This window comes from Diabrotica virgifera, chromosome 6 (assembly GCF_917563875.1).
Source record: "Diabrotica virgifera virgifera chromosome 6, PGI_DIABVI_V3a".
Lineage (NCBI taxonomy): Eukaryota > Metazoa > Arthropoda > Insecta > Coleoptera > Chrysomelidae > Diabrotica > Diabrotica virgifera.
In genome coordinates this window covers 54506027-54533625 of record NC_065448.1, presented here as the reverse complement: position 1 = coordinate 54533625, position 27599 = coordinate 54506027, and the positions used below count along the sequence as shown (strand labels likewise).

The 27599-nt window shown below is 33.4% G+C and overlaps 2 protein-coding genes across 7 annotated transcripts in view; one reads left to right on the top strand and one right to left on the bottom strand.

Moving 5' to 3' along the window:
* Positions 1–27599, bottom strand: part of LOC114343271 (heat shock protein 75 kDa, mitochondrial) — a 331103-nt gene that overhangs the window by 266151 nt on the left and 37353 nt on the right. The gene's annotated exons all lie outside the window — the stretch shown is intronic.
* The window catches only part of LOC126886997 (Fanconi anemia group D2 protein), a 262663-nt gene that overhangs the window by 231673 nt on the left and 3391 nt on the right, over positions 1–27599 (top strand). For both annotated transcript variants that reach the window (XM_050654271.1, XM_050654269.1), the window contains exons 8-12: positions 71–379; positions 10667–10885; positions 15862–16032; positions 18615–19093; positions 24107–24463. In XM_050654271.1, the coding sequence (XP_050510228.1) occupies positions 71–379; positions 10667–10885; positions 15862–16032; positions 18615–19093; positions 24107–24463 (1535 nt within the window). The remainder of the gene's footprint in view (positions 1–70; positions 380–10666; positions 10886–15861; positions 16033–18614; positions 19094–24106; positions 24464–27599) is intronic.

Below are 27599 nucleotides of genomic sequence, written 5' to 3'. Positions count from 1 at the left end.
TAAAATTGCTGTATCATAGATAAATATCCTTCGAACAACTTCTATGTTAACAAAAATTTCGCTTTTTCAGAATTTACTTGAAGTGGAAAGTAATCTTAGTAAATGCTTAGCCCAATCTCCGAATCACAAATTTCCTGCTAGTTACTTCGATCTACATCAAGAAGCAAACAAAAATGTTATCGTAAAAAGCGACACGAGAGCCAAAAATCCCAAGAAAAAAGTTAAAACGTCCGCCACCGTTGAAGCAGATGATACAGTGAATTCGACTATCGCCACACAAAGTAATAAGCGAAAAGCGTCTACATCGAATGTATCAAGCAGCGTAGAACATAAGATCCATTTTAGAGATTTGGACACTGATGCAGTATTATTACTTAAGGTAGGTTATTTATATTTCTTCTTGAATTATTTTACACTTCTCAACAATTGAAGTGGATATTATGAAAATGTGTATTTTATTTTTTGTTCATAAGGTCAAATAGAAAAATGGAGTGATATAAATAAAGATTTATTTTTACTTCGTATTTTCATACAGATGAACCGAAAGAAAGAAATTCTTTAAGAAAAAAAAATAGAAAATAAACAAAAATTGTAAAATAAACAACCTAAAATTTCTATTCCTGCTCAATTTCTAATATCCCGAAAAGAAAAATTAATAGTGTGTGGGTCCACCTCTGTGTCGCCTTAGCGCTCTAACTCTATTTGGAAGACCTCTTATTAAATTATTGATGAACTGCTGCGGTATACGTTCCCAAATCGCGCGTAATGTATTGGCCAACTGATCTAAGGTTTGGGGCGGTTGAAGGAGCCTGTTTTGTTGCCTAGACATTTCGACAAAAACATGTTCAATGCAATTCATATCAGGTGAACACGGTGGCCACTCCATTATTGTAATGCCATGAGCTTATATACACTCGTTGACAATTCTCGCACGGTGAGGGCGAGCATTATCATCAATCAGAACAAATTGTTCGCCTATTGCACCAAAAAATGGAACAACTATTGGTACTATGACTCTGTCTCGATATCGTGTAGCAGTCATTGTCTCATTAATTAAGACGACTAAGTCCGTGCGACCGTCAAAACATATGCCTCCCCACACGCAAACGGATCCACCTCCAAAAAGAGTGGTTGGGACTCTCAGATTTTCATTGTAACGCTGTCCTCTTTCCCTCCACACCAATATTCGGCCATCATTCGTATACAAACGAAATCTGGACTCGTCAGTAAAGAGACAATTCCACCAATTTTTGAAATTCCACTGATAGTGTTCCATCGCCCAGCGATATCTGCATGCACGCTGCTCCCTAGTTAGTCGTGGATAGGTACCGCGCCGTCTAGCCCTTAAAGTTGATGCATGTAACCGTCTTCTGGCAGTTTGACTGGAAATCGCTCGTCCAGTAGCATGCCTGAAGATACTGTTAATTCTGGAAGCCGTGAATGTTGGGTTTCTTCTTGCCGTCAGAACTACAAAACGGTCTTGCCGACGAGTTGTAGATCGTTCTCTTCCTCCTCCATGCCTGTATGTTGTAGATAGAGTTGCTACATACCGATTCAATGCACGACTTATCACACTTTGCGACACATTTAGCCTCATAGCAACCTCTTGTTGAGTTATGCCTTGTTGGATCCAACGAACTAATTGCTCGAGCTGCACTAGTTCTAAACGTCTTTGCGGCATAATGTTTTTGTGATAAATAGATTTCTTGACTTACTGACAACTGGTAAAGCCAAAACAAGCACTTTTATACGAATGATATATTCATGTTTGGAACAACATTTCTCTCTTTGTACGAGATAAGGGCCGATAAGAATAGGGAGAAAAAAACCACATGCAATAAATATTGGCAATAAAGATAGCATATAGAGTTACAGGCAATTATTTTAAAAATAGTTTTATATGTTAATTTTAGGAATTTTAAAATTATCCACTTCAATTGTTGAGTAGTGTACTTTCGTTGCCGATTATGAAGTTTAGAATAATAGCATATAATAATAACTAAAACTTACTTTTCCTATAACTTCTGTCAGTATCGTCAAACATGCCTGGCAACTAATAGCAGGACGAATTATGTTATGGATTTGATCAAATATTTACTGTCTTTAATGGAAATTAACAAAAATTTTAATTGAAAATACGTTAAGTTTGATGCTTGGATTCTCAATTTGGAAATATTATTTTTCAAAGGTATGTTAAGAACAATTTCCGAAGTAGAAATTGAAACTTCAAAGTAAACGTATTTTTGGCTAAAATTATGGTTAATTTACTATTTCTCTTGGAATATAATTATAATATATCTCTTAAAAGTCCCAATTTTACTTTAAAATAAGTTTATTTGACTTTTCGATTTTTACTTATCGTTTTCAAAACACAAAACATTAATAAATTACATAAATTTTGTTTTTGATGTTGGGTAAAAAATTCTTCTAATAATATCGACAATTCAGACATATTTTAGATTTTAAACTAGGGTGTCCTGAAAAGATTGGCCATAAATTATACCACAGATTCTGTGGTCAAAAATAGGTTGATTGAAGCCCCACTTACCTATATACAATGATGCACACAAAAAAAGTTACAGCCCTTTGAAGTTACAAAATGAAAATCGTTTTTTTTTTCATATATCGAAAACTTTTAGAGATTTTTATTGAAAATGGACATGTGGCATTCTCATGGCAACAGCATCTTATGAGAATTTTATGAGAGTTTTGTTCAATTAAACCCTCCCCCCCCCCCAAACTTTTGTATACGTTCCAATTAAATTATTATTGTGGCACCATTCGTTAAATACAATGTTTTTAAAACTTTTTTGCCTCTTATTACTTTTTCGATAAGCCAGTGTTTATCGAGATATTTTAAAAATATTTGTCGAATTTACCACATATTTGTATATGGTAAGTACGATTATAGAGACCTGTTAATAATCTGAAAATTTATTTGTAATTTGCATTTTCAGGTATATTTTAAAAAAGAAGCCACATCTCGATAAAAAGTGACAACAAAAAAACACTAAGAGGCAAAAAAAGTTTTAAAAACACCGTGTTTAACTAATGGTACCACAATAATATTTTAATTGGAACGTACACAAACATTTGGGGGGTTTAAAGGAACAAAACAGCCATACAATTTTCATGTAAATATATTAAAAAAGAAGCCGCATCTCGATAAAAACTGGCTTATCGAAAAAATACTGAGGGCAAAAAAGTTTTAAAAACGTTGTGTTTAACTGACGAATAATTAATTACTTTAAGGGAACAAAACCCTCATTAAATTTTTATGGGGTGGACAAATTTCACTATAATTTTGTTTTAAGATGTACCTGCCATAAGAATGATACGTGTTCATTTTCAATAAAAAAATTCTAATAGTTTTCTAATCTATAATAAAAAAAAATGGATTTTCATTTTGTAATTTTAAAGGGCTGTAACTTTATTTAAAAACAGATATGTACTAAGGTAAGTTAGGTTCAATCGAACTATTTTTGACCCCAGAATGTGCGGTATAATTTATTTATGACTAATCTTTTCGGGACACCCTGTATATTGTCAATAGTTTTGAGCTTTATCTGCATTATTAGCGAATATATTTATGGAAGATTTCGAAACAAATATTATTTTTAAACAAAATTTAAAACTCACAGTATGGTGAGTCTATATGAGTATAGATCAGAGTAGTTGGATACATTTCTGAATAATATAAACGATAAAGAAGAGACAATAACATTTACCGTTGAAAAGGAGTATAATAACACACTACCTTTCCTCGATGTTTTAATTTCAAAGGATACTGGATATGAGATGCAGGTGTATAAAAAACCAACACACACCAACAGATATCTAAATTACAAATCATCACAACATCAATATTAAAAAAGGAATTCTTAAATCTTGATACGATAGAGCCAAAATTACTTGTAACGAAAATTCTTTTTTAGAGGACAAACATTTGTTAAACATGAATGAAACAGAACAACTTAGAACGGGATCCTATAACGTTCGCAAGAAATAATCGAAAGGCCATATTGAGAACACATAATCTACCATACAAAGAAGCGGATCTAATTATGTTAAATGTAACGAATTGTGTCACAAATTCCTCGGTAGAATGCAGTAGGATCTGGTTACCCAATATTAAAAGAGGAAATCCATAGAAAGAAAATATCACTACATATGTATTTTCATTTATGTTTTTAAAACAACATACATGTAAAATCAGAGTTTGATGTTAATATTGAGAGTAGATGTCGGGATAGTACCATGAGGTTTTTCCTGGTTTTCCCTCATGATTTACTTGGGATCACTAAGGAGAATTTTACTGTCATCATTGCATGTTGTTGCTTTATTAAAGACAAATCAAATGGTATGATTTTTCTGACGGTATTCTCAAGTTAAAGTTGAGTTCAAGCAGTCGAATGAACTATCTTCCAGTAAAGTCGCCCCAGGAACGCAATTCAAAAATATTGACAATGTCATAATATTTTAAAGTCATCTACTTTAAAATCTATAATATATGTCTGAAATATCAGTATGAATGAGTCAAATAAAATTAAATTAATTAACAAAATTGTTTAATTTATTAACGTTTTGTATTTTGAGAACGTCATAATATTTATTTTAAAGTAATAAATTTTGGAAACGTCAAATAAATTTATTTTAAAGTAATATTCGAATCCACGATATTTTGAGCATCCGTCTGTAGTACCTCAAACTGTTCTAACTTCGGTATTTGTTTAACATACAGCTTTTCATCCCATACAACATAGCTTCAGAAAAATATTAATTTCAAAAAGAACCAGTCATGTTCTCAATTATGAAAAAAAATTGTTGGTGTTTTTACAAACGACAGATATTATTTATTGTGATTTATATTTCGGTAATCATTATTTTGTGTATTGATATTATACACTCACTGGCACAAAATTACGCCACCCAAAATTTTTGATTAAGTTTGACAATTTATAACTTTAGTATTTGTACCCCGATTTTCAACATTCTTGCATCAGTTTGTAGGTACATGTTTTCATGTCGTTTATTATTATTCCGGTAACAAAAGATTTTTGCTTAGATTGCATTATACGGGGGTTAATAGAAACGTTGTATTTTCTCCTAACTTTAAAAAATTCTGTGGAAAAATACTCTGTGGAAAGCTGATTTTGTTACATACTCCTTTTGTATTATCCTGGAGATATTCCTAAGATTTTGTTTTTTGAATTATCCGAATATCTCTTTTCTTTTAAGAGTTGTAAATGAAAACACTGCTTTGAAGATTTATTTAATTAAAAATATCAAACGCACTAAAATTAACAACACAAAACAAAATTAACAACAAAACAATTCAATAGTGGGTATGTCCACCTCTCGCTGCAACGACTGCTCGCAATCTGTTTGGCATCGAATAAAGATGTTGTTCCAGAAACATAATATTAATTTTAAAATATATAAAATAATAAAAAAAAATTAATAACCATCTTCAATTTCGTTGCAAAACGAAAATACAGCCGAACCATATTCTAGTCCAATCAGAGAGTGCATCAAGCACCTCTACCGGTTTCGAAACTTATTAATCTCTCATCAGGAGGCACATATGCTGCTCTCTCTGATCCAACCAAAACAAACCCCAGCGTGCAGTCCCGGATTGCAACGAACGAAATGGCATAGATGCCCTAGCGGCAACTGCTAACAAAAAGACTAAGTTTTCACTCTAATGGAATGTAAAACAACATAATGCTATTCTACATCCCACCAGAATGAAAACAATGGGAACCTTCTCTGGTTACACCTCCGAGGCTTCTACAATTTGCAAGCCATACGGATACTGAGACTAAGGAAGATGAGGGAATTCTACAATTTACAATTCACGTCCCATCTGCTCAGCGCGGTAAAGTTCCAACGAGAATGGTTCCCTACGTACTCCAATCAGAGTAAATGTAAATCAAAAATGAATAACCATCTTCAATTTCGTTGCAAAACGTTGCAAAAATAATAAAAATATTTAATTTTAATTTACATTAATCTTTTTCTTAGTGTAAAATCATTATTTGCTCTAATTTCTTGTAAGCTCGTCAGCCTCCGGCTAATAAAACATATAATAAATAATATGTCACACAACGCAGTAGTAGTCATTCTTACTCACATCAGACTAGATCGTCTCTCGCGTTCCGCGATAGTTTTCACATAAAAACGCGGGCATTTTCACTAATTATATTTTCAAATTATCACGACAGAAAAGGTCTTTTGATTCATTCATAGTGCAAACGGCGACGGCCATGTTGAGCCTCACGTTTAAATCTCTAATTATACAGTGCTAGTCAAAAGTCCGTACCCCCCTCATATCTTTTGAACGGTTATACCTATAATAGTGAAATTTGGGAGAAAATAAACAGAAGTAAGCTTCTTAACTAGTTATGACAAGTGACTTAATAGTGACAGGTGACGTTACAGAGCCACTGTGACCGATAATTTTAAATGGGACCTTATGGCAAGTGATACCTCGTTTGAACGGTATTTAAAATACCTATTCAGTCATACTATTTTTTTTTGGGTTTAAGTTTATTTTGATTTTGGTGAATAAATTAAATAAATATAATATTGTAGTTTCGAATTTAATTAATAAAAATTCAAATGTCCGCTTATGGATTTTTTGTCAAAAATGTTGACGTTTTTTAATTCTCTAGTAGTTTTCACGTCAACGTCAACCTGTTTGACAAGTAATTATAGGCGGAATTTTGAATTTGTATTAATTAAATGCGAAACTACAATTTTATATTTATTTCATTTGTACATCAAATTTAGCTTAAACTCAAACAAAATTAGTATGACTGAATTAGGTATTTTCAATACCTTTCAAACGAGGTATCACTTGCCATAAGGTCCCATTTAAAATTATCGCTCACAGTGGCTCTGTAACGTCATCTGTCACTATTACGTCACCTGTCATGACTAGTTAAGAAGCTTACGTCCGTTTATTTCCTCCCTCCAAATTTCACTATTATAGGTATAACCGTTCAAAAGATACGAGGGGGGGTACGGACTTTTGACTAGCACTGTATAATATAAAAATCGTAAATAAAAAGTTGTGTATTCTTTCTTTGCTGTATATTCTGTGACCTCATCCATTCTTCAACCTGTAAGAACCATCCCTACTGGCAACACAGTCCTCACAAGTCCTTTGCAGTAAGGCCTGAAATAACAAACAATTCAGCTCTTTAATGTGGGTAGCGCAGCAAAAAGGCTACCCCAGGTGTGTTATCCTTACCTGGGGAATAGCCCGATATTCCTCTACCAGAGCCATAACTTTACCCAATTTTCTGGAGGCCTAGGAGAGAATAACTAATTTTAATTCATCCCATAAATGCTCAATAGGATTGAGATCTGGGCTGCATGCAGGCCATTCTAACCTTATCAGTCCAACCTCTATTTAAGATATTTATGTTTATGAGTCAGTGTTTTTATTTGCAAAAAATTGTACAGCTCTTACAAGAAAAAAGATATTCGGATAATTCAAAAAGTAAAATTTTAAGGAATATCTCCAGGATAATATAAAAAGGAGTATGTAACAAAATCAGCCCTCCAATCTATCCACAGAATTTTTTAAAATTAGGAGAAAATACAATGCTTCCATTCACCCTCGTATAATGCCATCCAAGCAAAAAATTTTAGTTACCGAAATAGAAACAAACGACTCCAAAACATGTACCTATAAACTGATGCAAGAATCTTGAAAATCGGAGTACAAATAATAAAATTATAAATTGTCAAACTTAATCAAAAATTTTGGATGGCGGAATTTTGTGCCGGTGAGTGTACATGTACTGTTCTTACGATGTCAGTTGGACCAGTATAAAAACAAAATTCGACACCGATTGTCGGCACCGTTTGTAAAACATAGGCGGCGCAATAGAAATTAATGAGTAAACTTTTATTTTTAAATTATGGTTCAATATTTGTTAAACAGTAATAATGTTGTTAACTGTTCACATTTCTTTATGAAATTGACACCAAAGATAATTAAAAATACATAATACAAATGAAATTTAACGTGCTTATTAATTTGAGAACTAAAGAAATAAGACTACACTTTGAATATACACATAAAATTCATGAAAACGAGCAATTCCTCTTCCAGTCGAATTGTCTAATTCATGACTAATGAAGAGATCACTTTTACTACTGTATAGTATTTTTACTACAAAAGCGATATTACGTAGGTCAAAATTTTTGACGTAAGAGAACTGTCAAAACATTAGAATGTGACTCTTCATTATATCCATGTTTATAATAAACATGGCAATAATGAAAATTCACATTCTAATGTTTTGACAGTTCTCTCACGTCAAAAATTTTGACCTACGTAATATCGCTTTTGTAGTAAAAATACTATACATAGGACATATTTTTGACAAGTTGAAATATATCACTATCCGTGTGTTCAGAACTTGATTCGACACTTGTCGTGTTTATAACTACCACACCAATATTGGAAAAGAAGTGAAAGGCGCAATTTACACAACAGTTATCAGACCAATAATGACATAAATACGCGGCAGAAACACGACTTGATACAGAAAGGACAGAAAGAATGCTAGAAACAGCAGAGATGAAAATACTTTGAAAAATCGATGGGATATGGGAAGAGGTAGAAGTGCAGGTATACGACAGATATGCAAGGTGGACAACATCAATAACTGGGTAAAAAGCAGAAGAGTATAATGGAACAACTACATGAGCCAAATGACAAAAAACAAAGTAGTAAGGACGGCGAGAGACGGTTCCCCAATAGGAAGACGATCAGTTAGGTCTGTATCCCGCGTATGAAAAAAAAAGTTGATTAATAGTAAGCTGAAAATTTGTTAATAGCTTAAACGGTGTCTAGTCGGATAAACTGTGATATATGAGAACACTGTAACAGGGGCAGTTTTAATTGTGGTTAAAAATTTGGAACGGTCCGACTTAAACTCTCCGAACAGAGATTAAACTCTCATGCAAAAATCAGACTGCTATTTATCAGCTGTCATAATTCCTGTCATTTGACATATTCTACATGTTCCACTCAATAAAACGCCCATTTGGTGATAAATAGTAGGCTGATTTTTGCATGAGAGTTTAATCTCTGTTCGGAGAGTTTAAGTCTGTTCTGTCGGACAAAATACATGTGCCGTTTTCGTGGTCTGGCCGTTCCAAATTTTTAACCTGTTCCACAATTAAAACTTCCCCTATTCCAGTGTTCCCATATATCAAAGTTTCTCCAACTACACACCCTTAAGCTATTAAAAAATTTTCAGCTTGCTATTAATCAACTTTTTTTTCATACGCGGGATCCAAAACTAAGTGGGAAGACCACGAAAACGATGGAATGACAACTTACTGGAGCCACATTGAAAAACAGACAGTCATGTCTACACAAGAAGAAGAAGAAGGAAAAAAAGAAGAAGACATTAATATTGGTGACAAAGCAAGATAATTTTACTTGAACTTGAGCTACACAATTTTTCCAAATGTCACTTTTGACTTGTAAGTATATATATTGTATTAAAACAGAAAATAGTGAAGAATTACCAAGAATGATGGAAGCACTAGATAGTGAATCGACAAAGATGGGACTGAACATCGCTTACAGTAAAACAAAAGCCATGACCAGTCAACAAGGAGAACCAATAATTACAGTGGCACAAACAAGAATAAAGCAAGTAAAAGAGATAGTCTAGGACAAATCACTAAATTAAATAAAAAAAATCAGACCGAAGAAATAAAAAAAAAATAATAAGATTGGCCTGGGCATCACTCGGAAAACTGTCTTTTATTCTAAAGAAAAAAAAATACCCCCAATACCTAAAATCAAGAGTCTTCAATCAATGTACACTCCCTCTCCTCATATATGGCTCTTAGACATGGACACATACAAAGGAAAATATGGAAAAAATAAAAATATGAAACATGAAAAATTCCATTAATTACATTATCCAATCAGCGGACTGAGCAAATTGACGTCATTAAATCTCGCATAATATATGGGACATCCTGTATAAACAATACAGTTTCAGTATAATACAATACAATAAAATTTAAAATTGATCATTAAAAGTATATAATACTTACAAATGCAATTTAATGTGCTTATTCATTTTTTAAGTACTAAAGAAATGAGACAAAAAATGTATTATAAAAATAAAATAATTGTAAGTTATGACGACGACACTGTTTATTTAGTGTTTATATTGCTTGCCGCCTTTGAAACATGAGAAGGTATTTTGACCAGATAACGATATGATTTGAGCCTAAGCACTTCCGAACAATTTGACCAATTACTCTTCAGTATTGCCCAATAAGATACGTTAGAAAGTAGTAAGCCACACCCGCGTCCATGTGGACTAATACAAGGAGTGATCAATTTTGAAGCAAGCAAATGTTTATATGGTTTATCTTTATTTCTATGCTCTTCGTAGAATTATTGACCGGACCCCAAAAATGCTTCTGGTCCAACTGACATCGTAAGAACAGTACATTGTTTTACTAACTTGGTTTTGTTTTAGAGTGTCATTTTTTCTTTCATTCAAACAATGTAATAATGGTTCTTGACGAATTTATACTCATCTAAACTATACTTATCTCTAAAATTAACAACCTTTAGGTTTTTATTAAATTTCATTGTAATGTTTATTTATTTCAGTATCCTTTGTCTCTTTCTGACGAGAGTAGCCCAACCCCTTCACAGGCAGCTACGCTACAGCTTGAAGAGTTAAAATTTTTGCTGAAAGACTTGGTTTTAAAGTTAACAATCACTACTCAGAGTAAAAACGCAGGGTTATCCCATTTGAATGAAGTTATACCTCTTCATATCATAACGGACGTTGGATACGTGCTCCCGAATTTGGACTTGCATCTCAGGGTAAGTAAGACTGGTAATAATTCCTATTCTTTCTCGAAACCCCTTATTTCGTCTCAGGGGTGTCACAAAGGATAATTAAGATACAAATATTATGTTTGTTTATGAACGCAAAAGCAATGCAGCAATGAAATAAATTGGATTTTTTTTTATAACAGAACGGATTTACGATCAAGATTTACCATAAGTTAATACGAGGGTTATCTTTAGTTTTGCGTATAGCCATATACGCCAGTCAATGGGAGCAAAAATAGGATATTACCTCCGAATTCTATCCTACTGCATGGATTTTAATGAAATTTTGGGCCTAGCCTCTACTTATCTCCTAATTCAAAGCCTACCCTATGCCGATGTGTGCTTTTATCTTGGGGGTGGTTCCCACGGGTCTCCGGGCTAGAAAATTTCTTGGTTAAAATAACCACGAAAGTGGCTAGAGAACTTAATTGTAAGCAAAAACTGCTCAATAATTTTTTTTTGAAAACTCAATATTTTTTGAGCTAGTCGTGGTTGAAAACTGGCCATTTTCATTGAAACATAACACCTTTTCGAACGGTTTTTTGCAAATATCTTAAAAACTATGTATCCAACTAAAAAAACTGTGTGTCCACGGATAGGGTGCCCAAGAGGAAAAACTTTCTTATTTTGAATTTTAGCGAAAAATGTCATTCTTGATAAAAAGTTTTGCTTGTTCTAAAACCTCATAAAACGAAATAAAATTCAAGTTTTTCAAAACCTGCTTAATCTTGTAGCCTATTTTATGTAAATTTCCTATACATTTTTGCACTAAGTTCCAAATCGTAACAATAATCTAGTGTTGCTAAGCTACAATGTTGCCTAAGCTACAATGCACTTAGCTTAGTAACTGTCAACTCCGATAAATAATTTGTAAATTGTCATTTTTTTCGACAATGTTAAGGCGTTCAAAAAAAATTATGATTGGATGCTTAACATTTTCTTGTCGAAAAAGAATGACAATTCGCAAATTATTTATCGGACTTGACAGTTACTAAGCTACATTGTAGCTTAGCAACACTAGATTATTGTTATGATTTCGAACTTGGTGCAAAAATTTATAGGGATTTGCATAAAATTGGCTAAAAAATTAAACAGGTTTTGAAAAACTTGAATTTTATTTCGTTTTATGGGGTTTTAGGACAAGCAAAAAATTTTATCAAGAATGACATTTTTCGCTAAAACTGAAAATAAGAAAGTTTTTCCTCTTGGGCACCCCATCCGTGGACACACTGTATAAAACATTTTTGTAGCTTATAAAAAACCAAAGAGACTAGTTCCTTCATAAATCTTCTAGTTATAATATAAAAAGAGATATGGTAGGTGAAAATAGTTTTTTGGTGCATGCTCAAATCGTTGTATTCAACTTGAAATAACAGACAAACGGTCGATTTTAGGGGTATAATGTTACCAACACTTTTTGTAGTGCTTAAAAAGATCTTTAAAATGAGCAATATGTCGATCTAGAGTTAGCTGGGGTGCAGTCGATCGACAAATTTAGTGGATTTGCGATTTGCGGTCGCTGGTTCGAGTCTCAGCTAGGTCACGAAATTAATAAAAGGCCAACGCCCTAGTATAAAACTCAATAGAGTCTACGGTTTGGTCTGGAATAAACTGGCGTCTGACCGGCCTATGGAGGAGCGGTACGGCAAGGGATAAGGGCTTGCGGCTTGGTGATACTCCTCCATAGATCCCTACCGAAGGGCATTGACGCCTAACAACGGTGTATATATATATATATATATATATATATATATATATATATATATATATATATATATATATATATATATATATATAAAATGAGCAATATTAAAGTTATATTGCATTCAAACTAAGCGAGATATGCTGAAAAAAATTGATGATTAATGTATTTTAACAAAAAATGAGAAGTATACTTAACCTCTCATCCACCAGAATTTGAATGCATCATTTTACTTCTATAATACCTTTTATTATAGTATTATGGACGGGTTCAAAAAGTTGGACGGGTTAAAAATGAATGGTTTTTGAAAAAAAAATAAGATCAATTTATAGAGAGCATTTTTAGATTTCCTTAAAAATCTTATTTTTCTACATGTAACTTGAAAATTATAAGAGATACAATAATGAAACATAAAACAAAATTTTTACTCAACAAAATCCTACATTTTTGTGTGGTACCTTTTTTCGTATCTCTTATCATTTTCGAGTTACATGGAGAAAAAGGAAGATTCTTAAGAAAATTTAAAAATGCGCTCTATAATTTGATCTTATTTTTTTCAAAAAATATCTATTTTAAACCCGTCTAACTTTTTGAACATAGAAATAACACTATAATAAGAAGTATTATAGAAGGAAAACGATGCATTTAAATTCCATTAGTCATCAATTTTTTTGCAGCATATATCGCTTACTTTGAATGTAATGGACATTTAATGTGGCTCATTCTAAAGGTCTTTTATAGGTAGCATTATACAACTAAAATCGACCGTTTCTCATTTATTTCAAGTTGAATACACCGATTTCAGCATGCACCAAAAAAAACAAACTCTTCTCACCTACCATATCTCTTTTTGTAATATAACTAGAAGATATATGAAGGAACGAATATCTTTGTTTTTTATAAGCTACAAAAATGTTTTGTATAGTTTTTTTCGTTAGATGCATAGATTTTAAGGTATTCGCAAAAAACCGCCCGAAAAGGTGTCATTTTTCAATGAAAACGGCCAATTTTCAACCACGAATAACTCAAAATTTATTGAGTTATCAAAAAAAAATTATTGAACAGTTTTTGCTTAGAATTAGGTTCTCTAGCCACTTCCGTAGTTATTTTAACCAAAAAATTTTACACCCCCGAGAAGGGGTGGGAACCACCCCTAAGATAAAAGCGCACATCGACATAGGGTAGACTTTGTTTCTTGAGCTATTCTCTACTTATTGTGAAAATATCAAATAAATCGATGTAGTAGGATGGAATTCGGAGCCAAATAACCTCATTGACTGCGCTAATAATAAAGACAAAAGATATAATAGACTTAAAGTACTTTATTGCTTTTCAAAATATGTCCCACCAATATCGATACAATTTTGCATACGTTCAAACCAATTGGTAAATCAGTTATTCCAGTCTTCAGTTAACCTCTGCAAAATCGCTGTTTTAAAGTAACCGTTCTTCAATCTTCTAAAGCAATAATTATTGTTGCCACATGCCCAGATTTTGACACAAAAGTTGCGACCATTTTCTTTGACACACGTCTGTTGGTTTTTACCGGATCGGTTTATTTTCCAGTTCGTAGGAGTAAATCCAAGATTCATCGCCACTAACAATACTATAAACGATTTTTGAGCTTTTCTTATTGAACCGTTCCAATGTTTTTCGACACCAATTGACGCGAACCGCTTTTTGCTCTCCTGTGAGCAAATGAGGGAAACGAACTTCGTAACACCCAGTTCTTCATGTAGGATATTTTGGATCGAGGCCTTTGAAATGCGAGGCCTTTGAAATGCGCAAAGATGCCTCTACTGGTATGTTACACGGCGGTAATCCTTAATTAGCTGACGAACCGCATCCATGTTTTGCTGTGTGACTGCTGTTTTGGGCAGACCTGACCTGGATTCGTCGCCGAGACTGGAGCGACCACGTTGAAATTCGCAATCATCATTATCATCATCCAACCAATTCATGTCCACTGCTGGACATAGGTCTCCCCCAATTGTTTCCACACTTCACAGTTTTGTGCTGATTGTTGCCAGTTTTTACTAATCCGCCCGATATCATCTGTCCATCGTGTAGGCGGCCTTCCTCTACTGCGTTTATCTTCTCTTGGTCTCCACTCCATCAGCTTTTGTGTCCATCTTGAATCTTTCAGCCTGGCGACGTGTCCTGCCCAGTTCCATTTGAGCCTGGTGATACGCTCTGTAACATCTGCGATACCGGTTCATTGTCCGAGATCTTCATTTCTTATTTTATCCCGTAGGGTTACACCCAGCATGGATGCGCCTTTGAGCAACCCGCATTTTCGACCCTGTTGCCTTGGTTAGAGTCAGTGACACATTGATCAAACACTTGTCTTTTCAAACCGATCGGTATACTGCTCCTAAATATGTCTCTCAGAGCTCCGTAGGCTGCCCAAGCAAGAGTTAATCTTCTTTTTATTTCGCACGTTTGGTTATCTCTGCCAATTCTAATTTCATGACCCAAGTAAATGAACTTTTCCACTAGTTCTACTTCTTGTTCACGTATAATCAGCTGTCCGCTAGTAATCAGATTAGTCATACATTTAGTTGTAGAAAAGTTCATTTTCAGACCTATTTTCCAGCAGATAGCGTCTAACTCATTTAGCATTTCCTTTACTTCTCCTAGGTCATCAGTTATAAGGACTATGTCATCTGCAAAAGAGCATCTTAAAGGCATATTCCAGAACAGTTATGAATAGTTTTGGCGAGAGTGTGTCGCCTTGTCTTACGCCGCGTTCTATGCTTATTTGTTTGGTTTTATCATGTAACTTAACACTCAAATTCTCAATACCAGCGGGAAATAGTTGACTGGTGTGATGCTTCATTCCCAAACACAGAAAACATTTCAGCGAGACATTGCTGTTGGGACAATCGAATTGATCGAAAATGTTCTCGGCTAAGATCCATTTTTCAACCGACTTGCTAATTTCAAAAATTCACTGTATCCACATGACTTATATCGCTATGAAACTCTGGATTTATGTCAGCAAAACATTGAGGTTACATTTGTGTCTGAAGGTTTTATTGGTGGCCTCTATGCGTCCCTCTAAGCCCTAAGCGACTATAATATATGCAAAACTAAAAAGACAAACCTCATATTTATCAAATATACTCAAAAGGTAATTATAAAATTATGTTTAATATATATTATAGAGTGAACTTCCCAGTTCTAATCCCAGTTTTATTTTATAAGAAATTTTGTCATCAATTTTGTCATTTTCCTATAATAAAGGTAATATTATTTGTAGGTAATCGTTGATAAATTAAATAAACTTCTAGAAGAAACAGACGGTAGAACTGATCTAGCAGAAATGTTTTCACCAACAGCTATAAATTATAAAACATGTTTTGGTTTAATTTTGGAATCTTTGTTGTTGATATTCAGCTGGACAGGCTTCCAACATTATAGTAATCTAGAGGTAAGTTAAATTGATTTAACATACTGAAGTTTAATTTAATATCCTTAAGTTTCACAAACGGTGCTGGTAGTACGCGACTGCAAATTGTAGTGATTCGATCAGAGGTGGGTGATATAGCGTGTATGTGTATAGCGCATACATTTTATTAAATTTATGGTTGTACAATGGTTAGGACAATGAATTGATCATCCCTCTCTGGCATTACACGTTCAGGACCCGAACCTGGTCGTCGACTATAGTTACGTCTCCTGGTATCGACGGTAAGCCCTTGAAACTGCAGACTGCGTCATAAGGAGGCGACGGGCGACATTCCTCGGACTATAGCGCTCTCTAAATTATGCAATTACCTAAGCCGCCTTCCTAGTGAAGTATATATACATTTATAAAATATTCACTTACTGCAGTTCGAAGTATAAACACACGTCAACGTTTAAAAAGCGACTGAGAAGATCACCGGCAAATTCATAGAGGTTTAAATTACGTAGAACATGCCCGTTACATCGTTTGCTGCATTCCCTATGACATACAGAAGTTTGGCAAATTTTATAACATGTTTAGTCCATTCTTTCACGGTTTTTGCTCTAAATTTTAAAGAACCGCTTGGATTGACATGAAATTTGGCATACGTATAGCTTACATGTCAAAGAAACAAAGTGATATTGTGCCGATGTGTGCTTTTGCCCTGGGGGTGACTTTCACCCCCTCTTGGGGGTGAAAAATATATGTGCAAAATAAGTCCGGAAATGGGTAAACTGACTAATTTTAAGTAACTTTTGTTCTATAGAGCTTTTTCGCCAAGTCAACACTTTTCGAGTTATTTGCGAGTGAATATGTTCATTTTTCAACAAAATAACCACATTTTTAGACGGTTTTTCGCAAATAACTCAAAAAGTAAGTATTTTGTCGAAAAAAACATTCTTAGCAAAAATATAGCCTATAAAAAAGTAAAAAAAATGGTGTACACGTTAGGTCTCTGGATCTCGTAGAACCAGAGTTATAGCCAATGAAAAATAGATTCATATTCACCAAATTTCAAATAGAATATTTTGACGTGAAATATTCAAAAAATTAAGCACTTTTTGGGAAAAAAACCCATTATAACTTTTTTAAAGTGTTTAAGCTTTATTTCTGTTTTTACAAAAAGTTTCTAGCATTAAATTTAAGCAAGTTACGCTCAAAATAAAGTTGGTCCCTTTTGTTTTTGCAAAAAAAAAATCGGGAAGACCACCCCCTTATTAGCAACTTAAATGAAATTAATCGTTACCGCTCCACAAATTATTTTACTTATGTTGTCTTTATATGGTCTGTAAGTTTCATCGACTTAAAGTGCTTATTTTTGAAAAAATTTGGTTTCAAAGTAAAATTTTTAAAAATTTAAATTTTGAAAATATGCTTTTTTTCAAAATAACTTAAAAATTGTTAGAGATACAAAAAGTCTCGAAAATCAAAAAAAGTCAGATTTGCTTTTCTGAATATCATGTATTTTTTGTTTTTCTGTTAGACAAAAATTGATTGAGATTTGGTGTTTCTAAATTTGCATACATTCGTGATCAGTGAATCGTTCAACCCCTTGTAACTACAGCCCTTTCATTAATAAGGACTCTGAGCCGATGAAACTTACAGATCATATAAACAATATATACACGAGTCAAGAAACTTGTGAAGTAACGATTAAGTTCATTTAAGATACTAATTGGGGGGTGATTTTCTCTATTTTTTTACCAAAACCAAAAGGGACTAACTTTATTTTGAGCGTAACTTGTTTAATTTTGATGCTAGAATTTTTTTTTATAAAACAAAAATGAAGCTTTTTTTAAACACTTTAAATAAGTTGTAATGAGTTTTCCCCGAAATGTGCTTCATTTTTGATTATTTCACGTTAAAGTATTCCATTTGGAATTTGACGAATATGAACCTATTTTTCATTAGCTATAACTCTGCTTCTACTAGGTGTAGAAACGTGATATATACATCATTTTTTAAAATTTTTTACAGGCTATATTTTTGCTTAGAATGTTTTTTCGACAAAATACTTACTATTTGAGTTATTTGCGAAAAACCGTCTAAAAGCGTGGTTATTTTGTTGAAAAAATGAGCATATTCACTGCCAAATAACTCGAAAAGTATTGACTTAGTGAAAAAACTCTATAGAACAAAAGTTACTTAAAATTAGCCAGTTTATCCATTTCCTGACTTTATTTGGACGAATATTTTTCACCCACAAGAGGGGGTGAAAACCACCCCCAGGGCAAAAGCACATATCGGCACAATATCACTTTTTTTTTCTTTGACTTCTTAGCTATGTGTATGCCAAATTTCATGTCAATCTAAGCGGTTCTTTAAAATTTAGAGGTTTTGCAATATTTTACCGTTAAAGAACGGACTAGTTGCCAATTTGCATAAAACAATTATTTTTTGGAAGCTTTATAATAGACAATATTTTTTTGCATTGTTTAATTCAAAGAGGGACAACATGAAATTACTAAGCATAAACTACAATTCATTAAATGTGTCGATTTTTTTGGTTGCAGGTGTAGAAGTATAGTTTAATTTTTTTTTATTCTGCTTTGAACTTGTTTTAGGTACTTAAAAATATGCTTAAGAGTATGCGTTCAACGGAACAATCACAGTCACTCCATTCAGCACATCGTCTTATCATAGAACTAATCAACAGGCTTTCTGGTTATCACGAACAATGCCTAGAACTATCTCATGCTGTATATTTATTAAAAACCATGGAAGCTCTTTACGCCATAACGACACCTAGTCCTGATATTCAGAAGAAAATATCGGCAGTCGCTGAAAAACTGCTTTCAAGACGTTGGTATAATTCTAAAGGTATACCAGAAAGCGGAAGAAACTGTTATCTGAATATAGACGTTTTGGTTAAAACTTATCTGTCTAGTGCTGATGTAGAAACGCTCACGGGATTGATTGGAACTTTGCAAGAACAAATTGAAAGTCTGGTTTCCAAAGAGGATTATTTACAGATGCTAAATAGCATTGATAAGCCGAACTTCCATGTGCTTTACAACGGATTGTGCAGCGCATTAGTTAACAGGTAAGTCAGTCTAAGTAAAAGTAATAACTTGTAAGTACAGTGGAACCCCGATAAGTCGGCCTCCGATAACCCGGAAGTCCGGCTAACCCGGAACAATTTTCATGAGACAAAACAAACATTTTTTCACTTTGACGGAGTTTTTTACCAAGAAATAAACAATACTGTATACAACTGTACGTAATTTAGATATACTGTGCATATGTATTTCATGTTTTTGCAATTATAATGTGTATTTGTTTATTATTTGTATGCATTTTATTAATTTTTACCATATTCTCCGGTTAACCCGGATTTTCGATAAGCCGGATCGACCGCGGTCACGATTAATCCGACTTATCGAGGTTCCACTGTATAAGTTTTGCATATTAACATCATATTGGTGAAATAAAAATTATATTTTTAATTAACTGTTTAACCGAAAAGTAATAGTATATTAAGTATGGAGAACGGTAAGGGTTTTATACCGATCGAAGACAATTGTTTGGAGGAGCAGCGGAGCGACGACTCCAATTATTGTCTGAGATCGGTTACCCTTAACGTTCGACATGCTTATAACGTTTTTTGCACGATTGATACCATTATAAATTATAAAATTAAACATTTTCGTCATATTGACTAGTTTCATTCATTTTATCAAGATAGATACTTTGGTTGTTAGGTAGTAACTAGGGTGCATAACAACAATGGAGAATTGAGTTTTTATTTAGTTGTCAATAATTTTAAGTACAATTTTGATTATTATAAATTAAAATATGAGCGAAAGTGAATTTGAAGAAATTGAACGGGCTTGGGAAGAAGGGTGTTCCGCAATTATTTCCGAAAAATCCAAAATCCGTTATCAAAATACCTACCAAAGTTTTAAAAAATGGTGCGAAGGCAAGAATTTAAGAATTGAAGAAAAGACTCTATTGACATATTTCGTTCAAAGACATATGCAGTTGAAAGCTCCTGGAAGCCTCTGGGCAGAATATTCAATGATTAAATCCACCGTTTTTCTTTATGATGGCATTGATATTTCCAAGTTTTCAACTTTGATCGCGTATTTGAAGAGAAAAAATGTTGGCTATAGGCCTAAGAAAGCGAGCATTTTTACACGGGAGCAATTTGAAAAATTTCTGATGGAAGCACCGGATGAAGAATTTCTAGTTCACAAGGTAATATAAGTGGGATTTCATTAAATAATTTAACAAATTGTACCATAAGTTTCAATATTAATAAATAATTCGTTAGTTTTCTTTATTCTTTCAAAAAATAAATTAAAATTAAGAGATTTTTTAACTCGACGGTAAGTGAATTACTTACCGTCGAGTTGGAGTACTTACCGTCGAGTTGGATTACTTACCGTCGAGTTGCTAGTAAATGTCACCTACTGACGTAAAATCTGTCACGGTAAACAGTCAAAAATGATCAATCGTGCAAAAAAGATGGTTTTTGCTTGTTTTCGATTCAGAGGGATGCACAATCCCTGGACAGCTGTTTCTGCCTTATAGGCTTACTCAGCAGAGCAGCGTGAACATCTCTGAAGCGAAACCCAGCTAGCCCATCTATTTAAGGGAAATTTCAAAGATCATTGAAATCCCCATTGGGACGCAATTAAGCGACATCTCTAAAGGCCGTGATCGACAGGCGAGTAAAACCGCGGTTTTGTGGGTCGTCGGTAAGGCTCGCCAGTGTATCATTACAATACGGCGGTTTTATATACCGACGAGCCTGGCTCGCGACTCGTCAGTTTGTTTTATTTTTTACTTGGCTCGTCGTTCAAAACCGCGCGTGTATCACGGCTGGCGAGCCAAGCCGGCAGTTTTCGGCGACCGTTGAAGTGAAAAGACCAGTTTTTAATCATGGATATGCGAACTCTCAGCCACAACTCTGTAAAAGAATTTATATATTGCTCACGAGACTGTTCTTGTTTATGGAAATGTACATCGTCAGAGTGCAAAAACAAAGCAGTTCGACTTAGGTACTGCATATGTTAAACTATTAAATATGGTAAAAACATGAACCTAACTCAACTAGAGCCGATGTCAAGAAAAAAATTCAATCATTGCGAGTTTCCTACAGGAAAGAAAGCACCAACCAGCCGCGAGTAAAACCGTCGTTCTTAAAACCGCGGTAGTATTATGGCTCGCACGTCGATCACCCACTTTAAAGTTACTTTATACATTATATGCACATATAAGCCACGTATATGCATAATGTGGCACTTAAGACAAGTATAAATGCCTATTTGTGTCTCTTTTTTTATTTTTATTTAATCAGTTAAGCCCATTCGTACCTTTCGGTGTTGGGCTGTTTACAACTAGTTCAATATCTACATTTCAATACATTTTAATAATTATACAAAACTTTTATTTTAACAATACAATTTTAATAAATATAAATTACTTATATGACCCATTTTTCTGTCCATATGTTTTAATCTTGTGGTGCTTCTTTGATACTTCTTTTCCATGCTGTTCTATTTTGAGCCAATTGTTTTACCATACTCCATTGCAGTCCTCTCTTCTCTGCTTCTTGTCTAACTTGTTCTTCCCATCTCATTCTTGGGCGACCTACTTTATTTTTCCCTTGTACTCTGACTTCATATACTTTTTTCGTTATTCTTGTGTCGTTTAGTCTGTGGATGTGGCCCAACCATCCTAACTGTCGTTCCCCTATAATTGTCTCTATGGGTTTTATCTTTAGAGCTTGAGTTATTGTGTCGTTTCTTATTTTGTCTCTTCGTGTGACCCCTTCTATTTTTCTCAAGAATCTCATCTCTGTAGCTTTGATTTTTCTTTTGTTGTTCTTTGTTAGCGTCCACGACTCACTCCCATAGACGATTGATGGTCGAACCACTTTTTGGTACACTTGTGTTTTGACTTCTTTGGGTACCTCTTTCTTTCCAAAGAACGTATTTCTTAATGTATTATAAATTGTCCCTGCTTTTCCTATTTTATTGTTTATTTCTTTGTCTATTTTACCATCTTCTTCAATAATTGTACCTAAGTAGTTGTAGCTGTTTACTTGTTCCAAAACTTGTCCTACCTTAATTTTTATCACTTTTTTTGTAGTCTCTTTTATATAATATATTATGCTATTCTGAAAATATTTCTTCAAAAGATAATCAGTCCCAAACTGAATTTCCTCTATCCACGTGGCCTTAAAAAACATTTGGCTATACCATTGTTTAAAAAAGAACAGATTGTCTGTTGTAAACAATGGCTACAGTATTGTCCGTATGTCCTGTTACTCCTGCTCATATTATCTGTTTCTTTTAGTGCTAAAGGTTCAGTTCAAGTGAATATAAGTGCTTATTACAAGCGTCTACCATTTAGCAGACATTACGGGCTTACAGTGACAGTGGTATTTGACGGCTAAGTACAGTGACTCGACAAAGAATATTAAAGCTGCAGAACAACGTCGTCGAACTACAAAAACATCATCGGGTTCCGAGATTATCTTTGATGAAAATATAACAGTTCCAGCGAATCAACAACAATTTTTCGCTAACATATGACAATATTTTAATAATAATATATAACCAATTTGTATAATCCAACTAATAGAATAAGTCTATTAAAAACACTGATTCAAAACAACACCATGTCGACATAGTGTAGTTTATAGTATTTTTACTACAAAAGCGATATTACGTAGGTCAAAATTTTTGACGTAAGAGAACTGTCAAAACATTAGAATGTGACCTTTCATTATTGCCATGTTTATTATAAACATGGCAATATGAAAAGTCACATTCTAATGTTTTGACAGTTCTCTTACGTCAAAAATTTTGACCTACGTAATATCGCTTTTGTAATAAAAATACTATACCTCCGAGGTTCAGATATATGTTAATATCGCTAAATTTACCAGCTCGACTAGTTTCATTTCTTTTTATCTCACAACTGAATACATTTTCCATCTTTTGCGCTATTTTGCCGGTTATTAGCAAGCTCATCACTGTATACACCGTATAGACCAATGATACAAACCAAAGACGTATGACGTAGATATATTAATATTATGTGACACATATGACGGAAGCTCGAAACAAATGACAATCGATGAAAAGCCCTATATATCAGCTAATAATGCAGATAAAGATGGCTAATCCGAAATTTTGTTTATAGAAGTCATTATCTAGTTCAAAATACATGTTATCTATGCAAAGTGTTAGTAGCTCCATGATAGCTGACACATTCAGTTTAGTTTTTGTTCTGAATGTATCATCCCTTTCTATTTTGCATCTTCTTATTTTTTAAATTTTCTTCTCCAGTGGTACATTAGTGAAAAGACTGGTAATGGCAACACTGACTAGCATATTGTTGGAATTATAATCTATTTCTGCTAGTTTTGCAGGAATTGCTGTTTTTTTTTTATAAAAGATGTGTTATGTGCAAGAGGCCGTATTAAGTTTACGAGGAACTTTGATAGTCTGCTGTAAGGAGAGCTCATGCTGCTGCAAATTGGTCTGAAGGGTAAATCTCTTTGTGAACTATATACAAGTGTGGTATTCTGCTATAGTGAGGTGTTACGGCTCTTCTTTGCCAGTCTGTCAGATTTTGTGCAGTGTTTTTGTAAATTTTACTTTCGAGTGATTTCGTTGGATCCCTTTTTACGGTTTTTGGGTGATCGAATACAACTTTAGAGTGGTTTGATTTATTTATTTGCTTTAACGTGATACTAGACACTTTTTACCTTTTTTTTTAGATGTTTAGAAAACAACCTAACTTAAAATTATAGAATAGAAATAAATTTGGTGAAAAACATAATATAAAGAATAAAGATATCAAAAGAGGCAAACTTAGTGAGTTTATGCATCAAACCCACGATATAGTCTAGAAATGTCCTTTACATCTGAAACCTGATTATTTTACGTCTTCTTAGGTCCAGCGCTCACGAGGCAACTGTTTTAAAACTACTTGAAGCAGTTTCGTCGTGGGCCCTGGACCTTACTTGATTAATTAGATGTTTCTTACAAAAAAAAAGGTTTTTGCAATTATTGTATTATGCATATATTTTTCATTTTAGGACTAAAACGGAAATCGAACATCTCAGTAACAATCAACACATAATATTATGGACCAATGTAACACTTGCGTTGCTAGGATTGAAGAACATAGCCCAAAAACAAGAAACGAGAACTAACTTGGGTTGCTACTTGAAAAAGTCTATAGCAGTTTTAAAAATATTCCTGTCACATGGGATACCAATGATGGAACTTATGCTGAAATCGAAACCGGACGAAGTAGTTACCATTTTTAAAACTATGCAAAGCAGTACTAGGTTCTTACATCACCTGTGTTGCTACAGCAAGTTTACGAAGGATGCTAGTTTGATGGCGTATGTTCCGCAATTTAGACTGACATTAGAATCGCTTGTCTACAGGTAATTATGTCACTCCATGTTTTTTTTTTTTCAAATTCATTATGTAATGTAATCTACTGTTGAAATTATTATTTGTACCTATTGTTGAAAATATTTACGAATTTCTGAAGATCCATTTAATTTCTCGGAAAAAGAGAACGCACAAAGACAAGAAAGTAATTCACAGAAATAAGAAACACAAATAAAATAGGAAATAATAAAAAGAAATAATAAATAAAGACAGATAAAGCACAAACATGATATATAAATAAAAGAAAAGGAAATTGGGAAATGTATAAAGATATCAAGAACAAGAAAGCCCCGGGCCAGATGGTATTTCACTTAAACTCTAAATATGGTTCACAAAAACTACCAAAAGAACCCTAAAAGGAGAACAACTATTAAAGGAAGGGACACAAGGAAGCAAATAAAAGAATATTTAAAAGAAGACAGAAAACTATCGAGGAATAAGAGTAATATAACCAATGAGAATACTCTATGAAAACATCTTCTTCTTTTTTTAATAGGACTATGTCCTGTTTCTTCTATTCCAGTCTCTGCTGCGATCCGGAGCTCCAGCTCTCGTACGATCATTTTTTGGGTCTCCCTATGGGTCGCTTGGTGTTGGGCTTCTGTGTCTTCGCCCATTTTGCCATACGTTCATGGTCGAATAGGGATGTTTACTAATTTTTAAATATAGTTAAATTCAATAGATTATAAGGCATATAAAAACGTAGCAATCATAAAACTGTTTAAAAATGTATATTTTTTAAGATAAATGAGTTCATAATGTTGATTTTCTTGGAGGCTAGAAAAACGGTACCCTGCAGCGAGGCTACGGTCTGACGTCAGCAGTCGTATCGTCTTTGATCGACGACTAGTTTTGTATACTTATTTACGAAGTGGATTTGAATGTGTGCAGTTCTTTACGTATTTAATTAGTAAAAATGAAACCAAATAAGTGGTGTTTTGTTCCTTGGTGTGTAAATACCTCTAAAAACAATTCTGACAAGATTTTTATTACAGTTCCAGCTAATTTAAGTCGTAAAAAGAAACGTAAAAAGAAGTATATGTATCAATAAAAACCAAGCTTTTCTCTTGCGAAGATCACTTCTTTATTGTAAGTTATGGATATGTTCCTAAATAAATGGGTTTTTAAATTAAGTAGGTACTCATTTTTACCCAATTCTATGATATGTTTTAGATTTAAGTTAGCTTGGTTATAAAAAAATAAATTATAAAAATTCTTAATACCTACAGTCGAAAACTTCGTATTTTGAACTTCTAAATATCTGTTTGTAAATATCCCGGCAACGAAATGGGTTAGCAAGAACATTTTTACAAAAATAAAAAGTATGTACTTATATAGTTTATGATCTTTCAATTTGTCTGAAGGTTTAAAAGACTTGGTGTCCATAACATATTAATAACGTACCTAGGTACCTATTTATTACCGAAGGACCTTATAAACTAGACATCATTTAAATTAGTAGTGCAAAATCTATGCAAATGCTATTTAAATGCATTCATTTTTTCGAATCCTGAGAAAACTAATAAATATTTTTGAACAATTTGAACGCAGAGTTAAAGATTACATTTTTACTGAGGGCCGAAAGTCCATTAGATAAACAGTTTCCTTTGAATGAAATATTTAAAATTAAAAATTACACTAATTTTTTTTTCACCTCTGTACCTTATTAAAATAAACATTCCGCTACTCTGTGGTTGATTTATCTCTTTACAAGATGACAAGAAATCAGACACCATTGTTACATGTACCATTGTAGGTTAAGCGAATCAGCTATTTTAAAACTTTTCATTCTATTTATTTATTTGTACCACCCAAAACATGTCCTTAGAAACAGTCTATCCACTTTAAACTAAACAAATTCACCATAAAACTCCACATGAGCCCCGATAAAACAATAAGAGAACAAAATACAAAATAAAATGACCTGATCTAACGTCAAATAGGTACCCAAAGAGAAAGAATACTGTGAACATGGCGCGCGCTGGAGTATACGAGTTCGACTAGTAACGTCAGAAGCCTTTTCTTGAAATTTAAAATAATGCTAGATTTCTAATGAAGTTTTTTCATAGAAAGGCTTTTTTAATTTTCTTAATATTATAGACAATTATTCCTAGGGTGTTTCTTAATCGTTTTACATGTTTAAAATGACTATTAAATTTTTTGTGAACATCCCTATTGAACTTTTTATAATACGACATAGTTTGCCAAATGCTGCCCATCCTGCTATTCGCCTCTGTATTTCACGTGTTTGATTGTCTCTGCTTATTTTGATCTCGTGTCCCAGATATTTGTAGGTGTCTGTTGTATGGTATCACTGTCAATAGTTATATTTCCACTCATTATGAGATTTGTCATAAGTTTACCAAAGTTTATTTTTAACCCTGCTCTCTCAGACAGAGTTTTAAGCGAATGTATCATAGAAACTATCATGTAAGTTAACTGCGATTAATCACCATCATCTGCAAACCTCAGATGATTTAATCTCTCTCCATCTATATTGAGTGTTCTGAAGCTATTTCCTTGTAGCATTTTTTGTAATCAACTATTCTAAGGGCCGGTTTTTCAGTGCTGGGTTAACCTATTTATTTTTTGGTCACCGAAATATTCATGTTTAATCAGTTTTTCAGTATGAGGTTAGAGCTTAAACTCGTTTAAGTTAACTAAGATTTTAACCGATCCTCGTTAGATGGTTTAACTCCGAATTTTGCGGTTACGCTTGCGCATGGGTGCAAGTGCAGTGAATGCATCATGTTAATTTTTTGAGTACCTGCCTGACAGAAGAGATTAGTTGGGTTATGTTATTTTGTTTCATCGCGGGAAGTATTCTAATACCTCCTTATTATTATAAGGAAATTATTATTATCGAAAGTATAAATTATTATCGTTATTATATAGGAAGGAATTATAAGGAAATATATTTAAATATAACTGTAACAGGTACCTATGTTTACACTTACTGTATTGTCCAAGTAAAACATATTGTGGAATAGCTTTAAGCCGGTGAAATATGATATTCTTCAAATAAAGATATTAGGTCAAACGTTTAAGAAGCGGCCCTTTGAACGCATCTGTGTTTTTACGCCCAGACCTCCCATCTATTCACAAGTTTCGTGCAAAACGATAGTA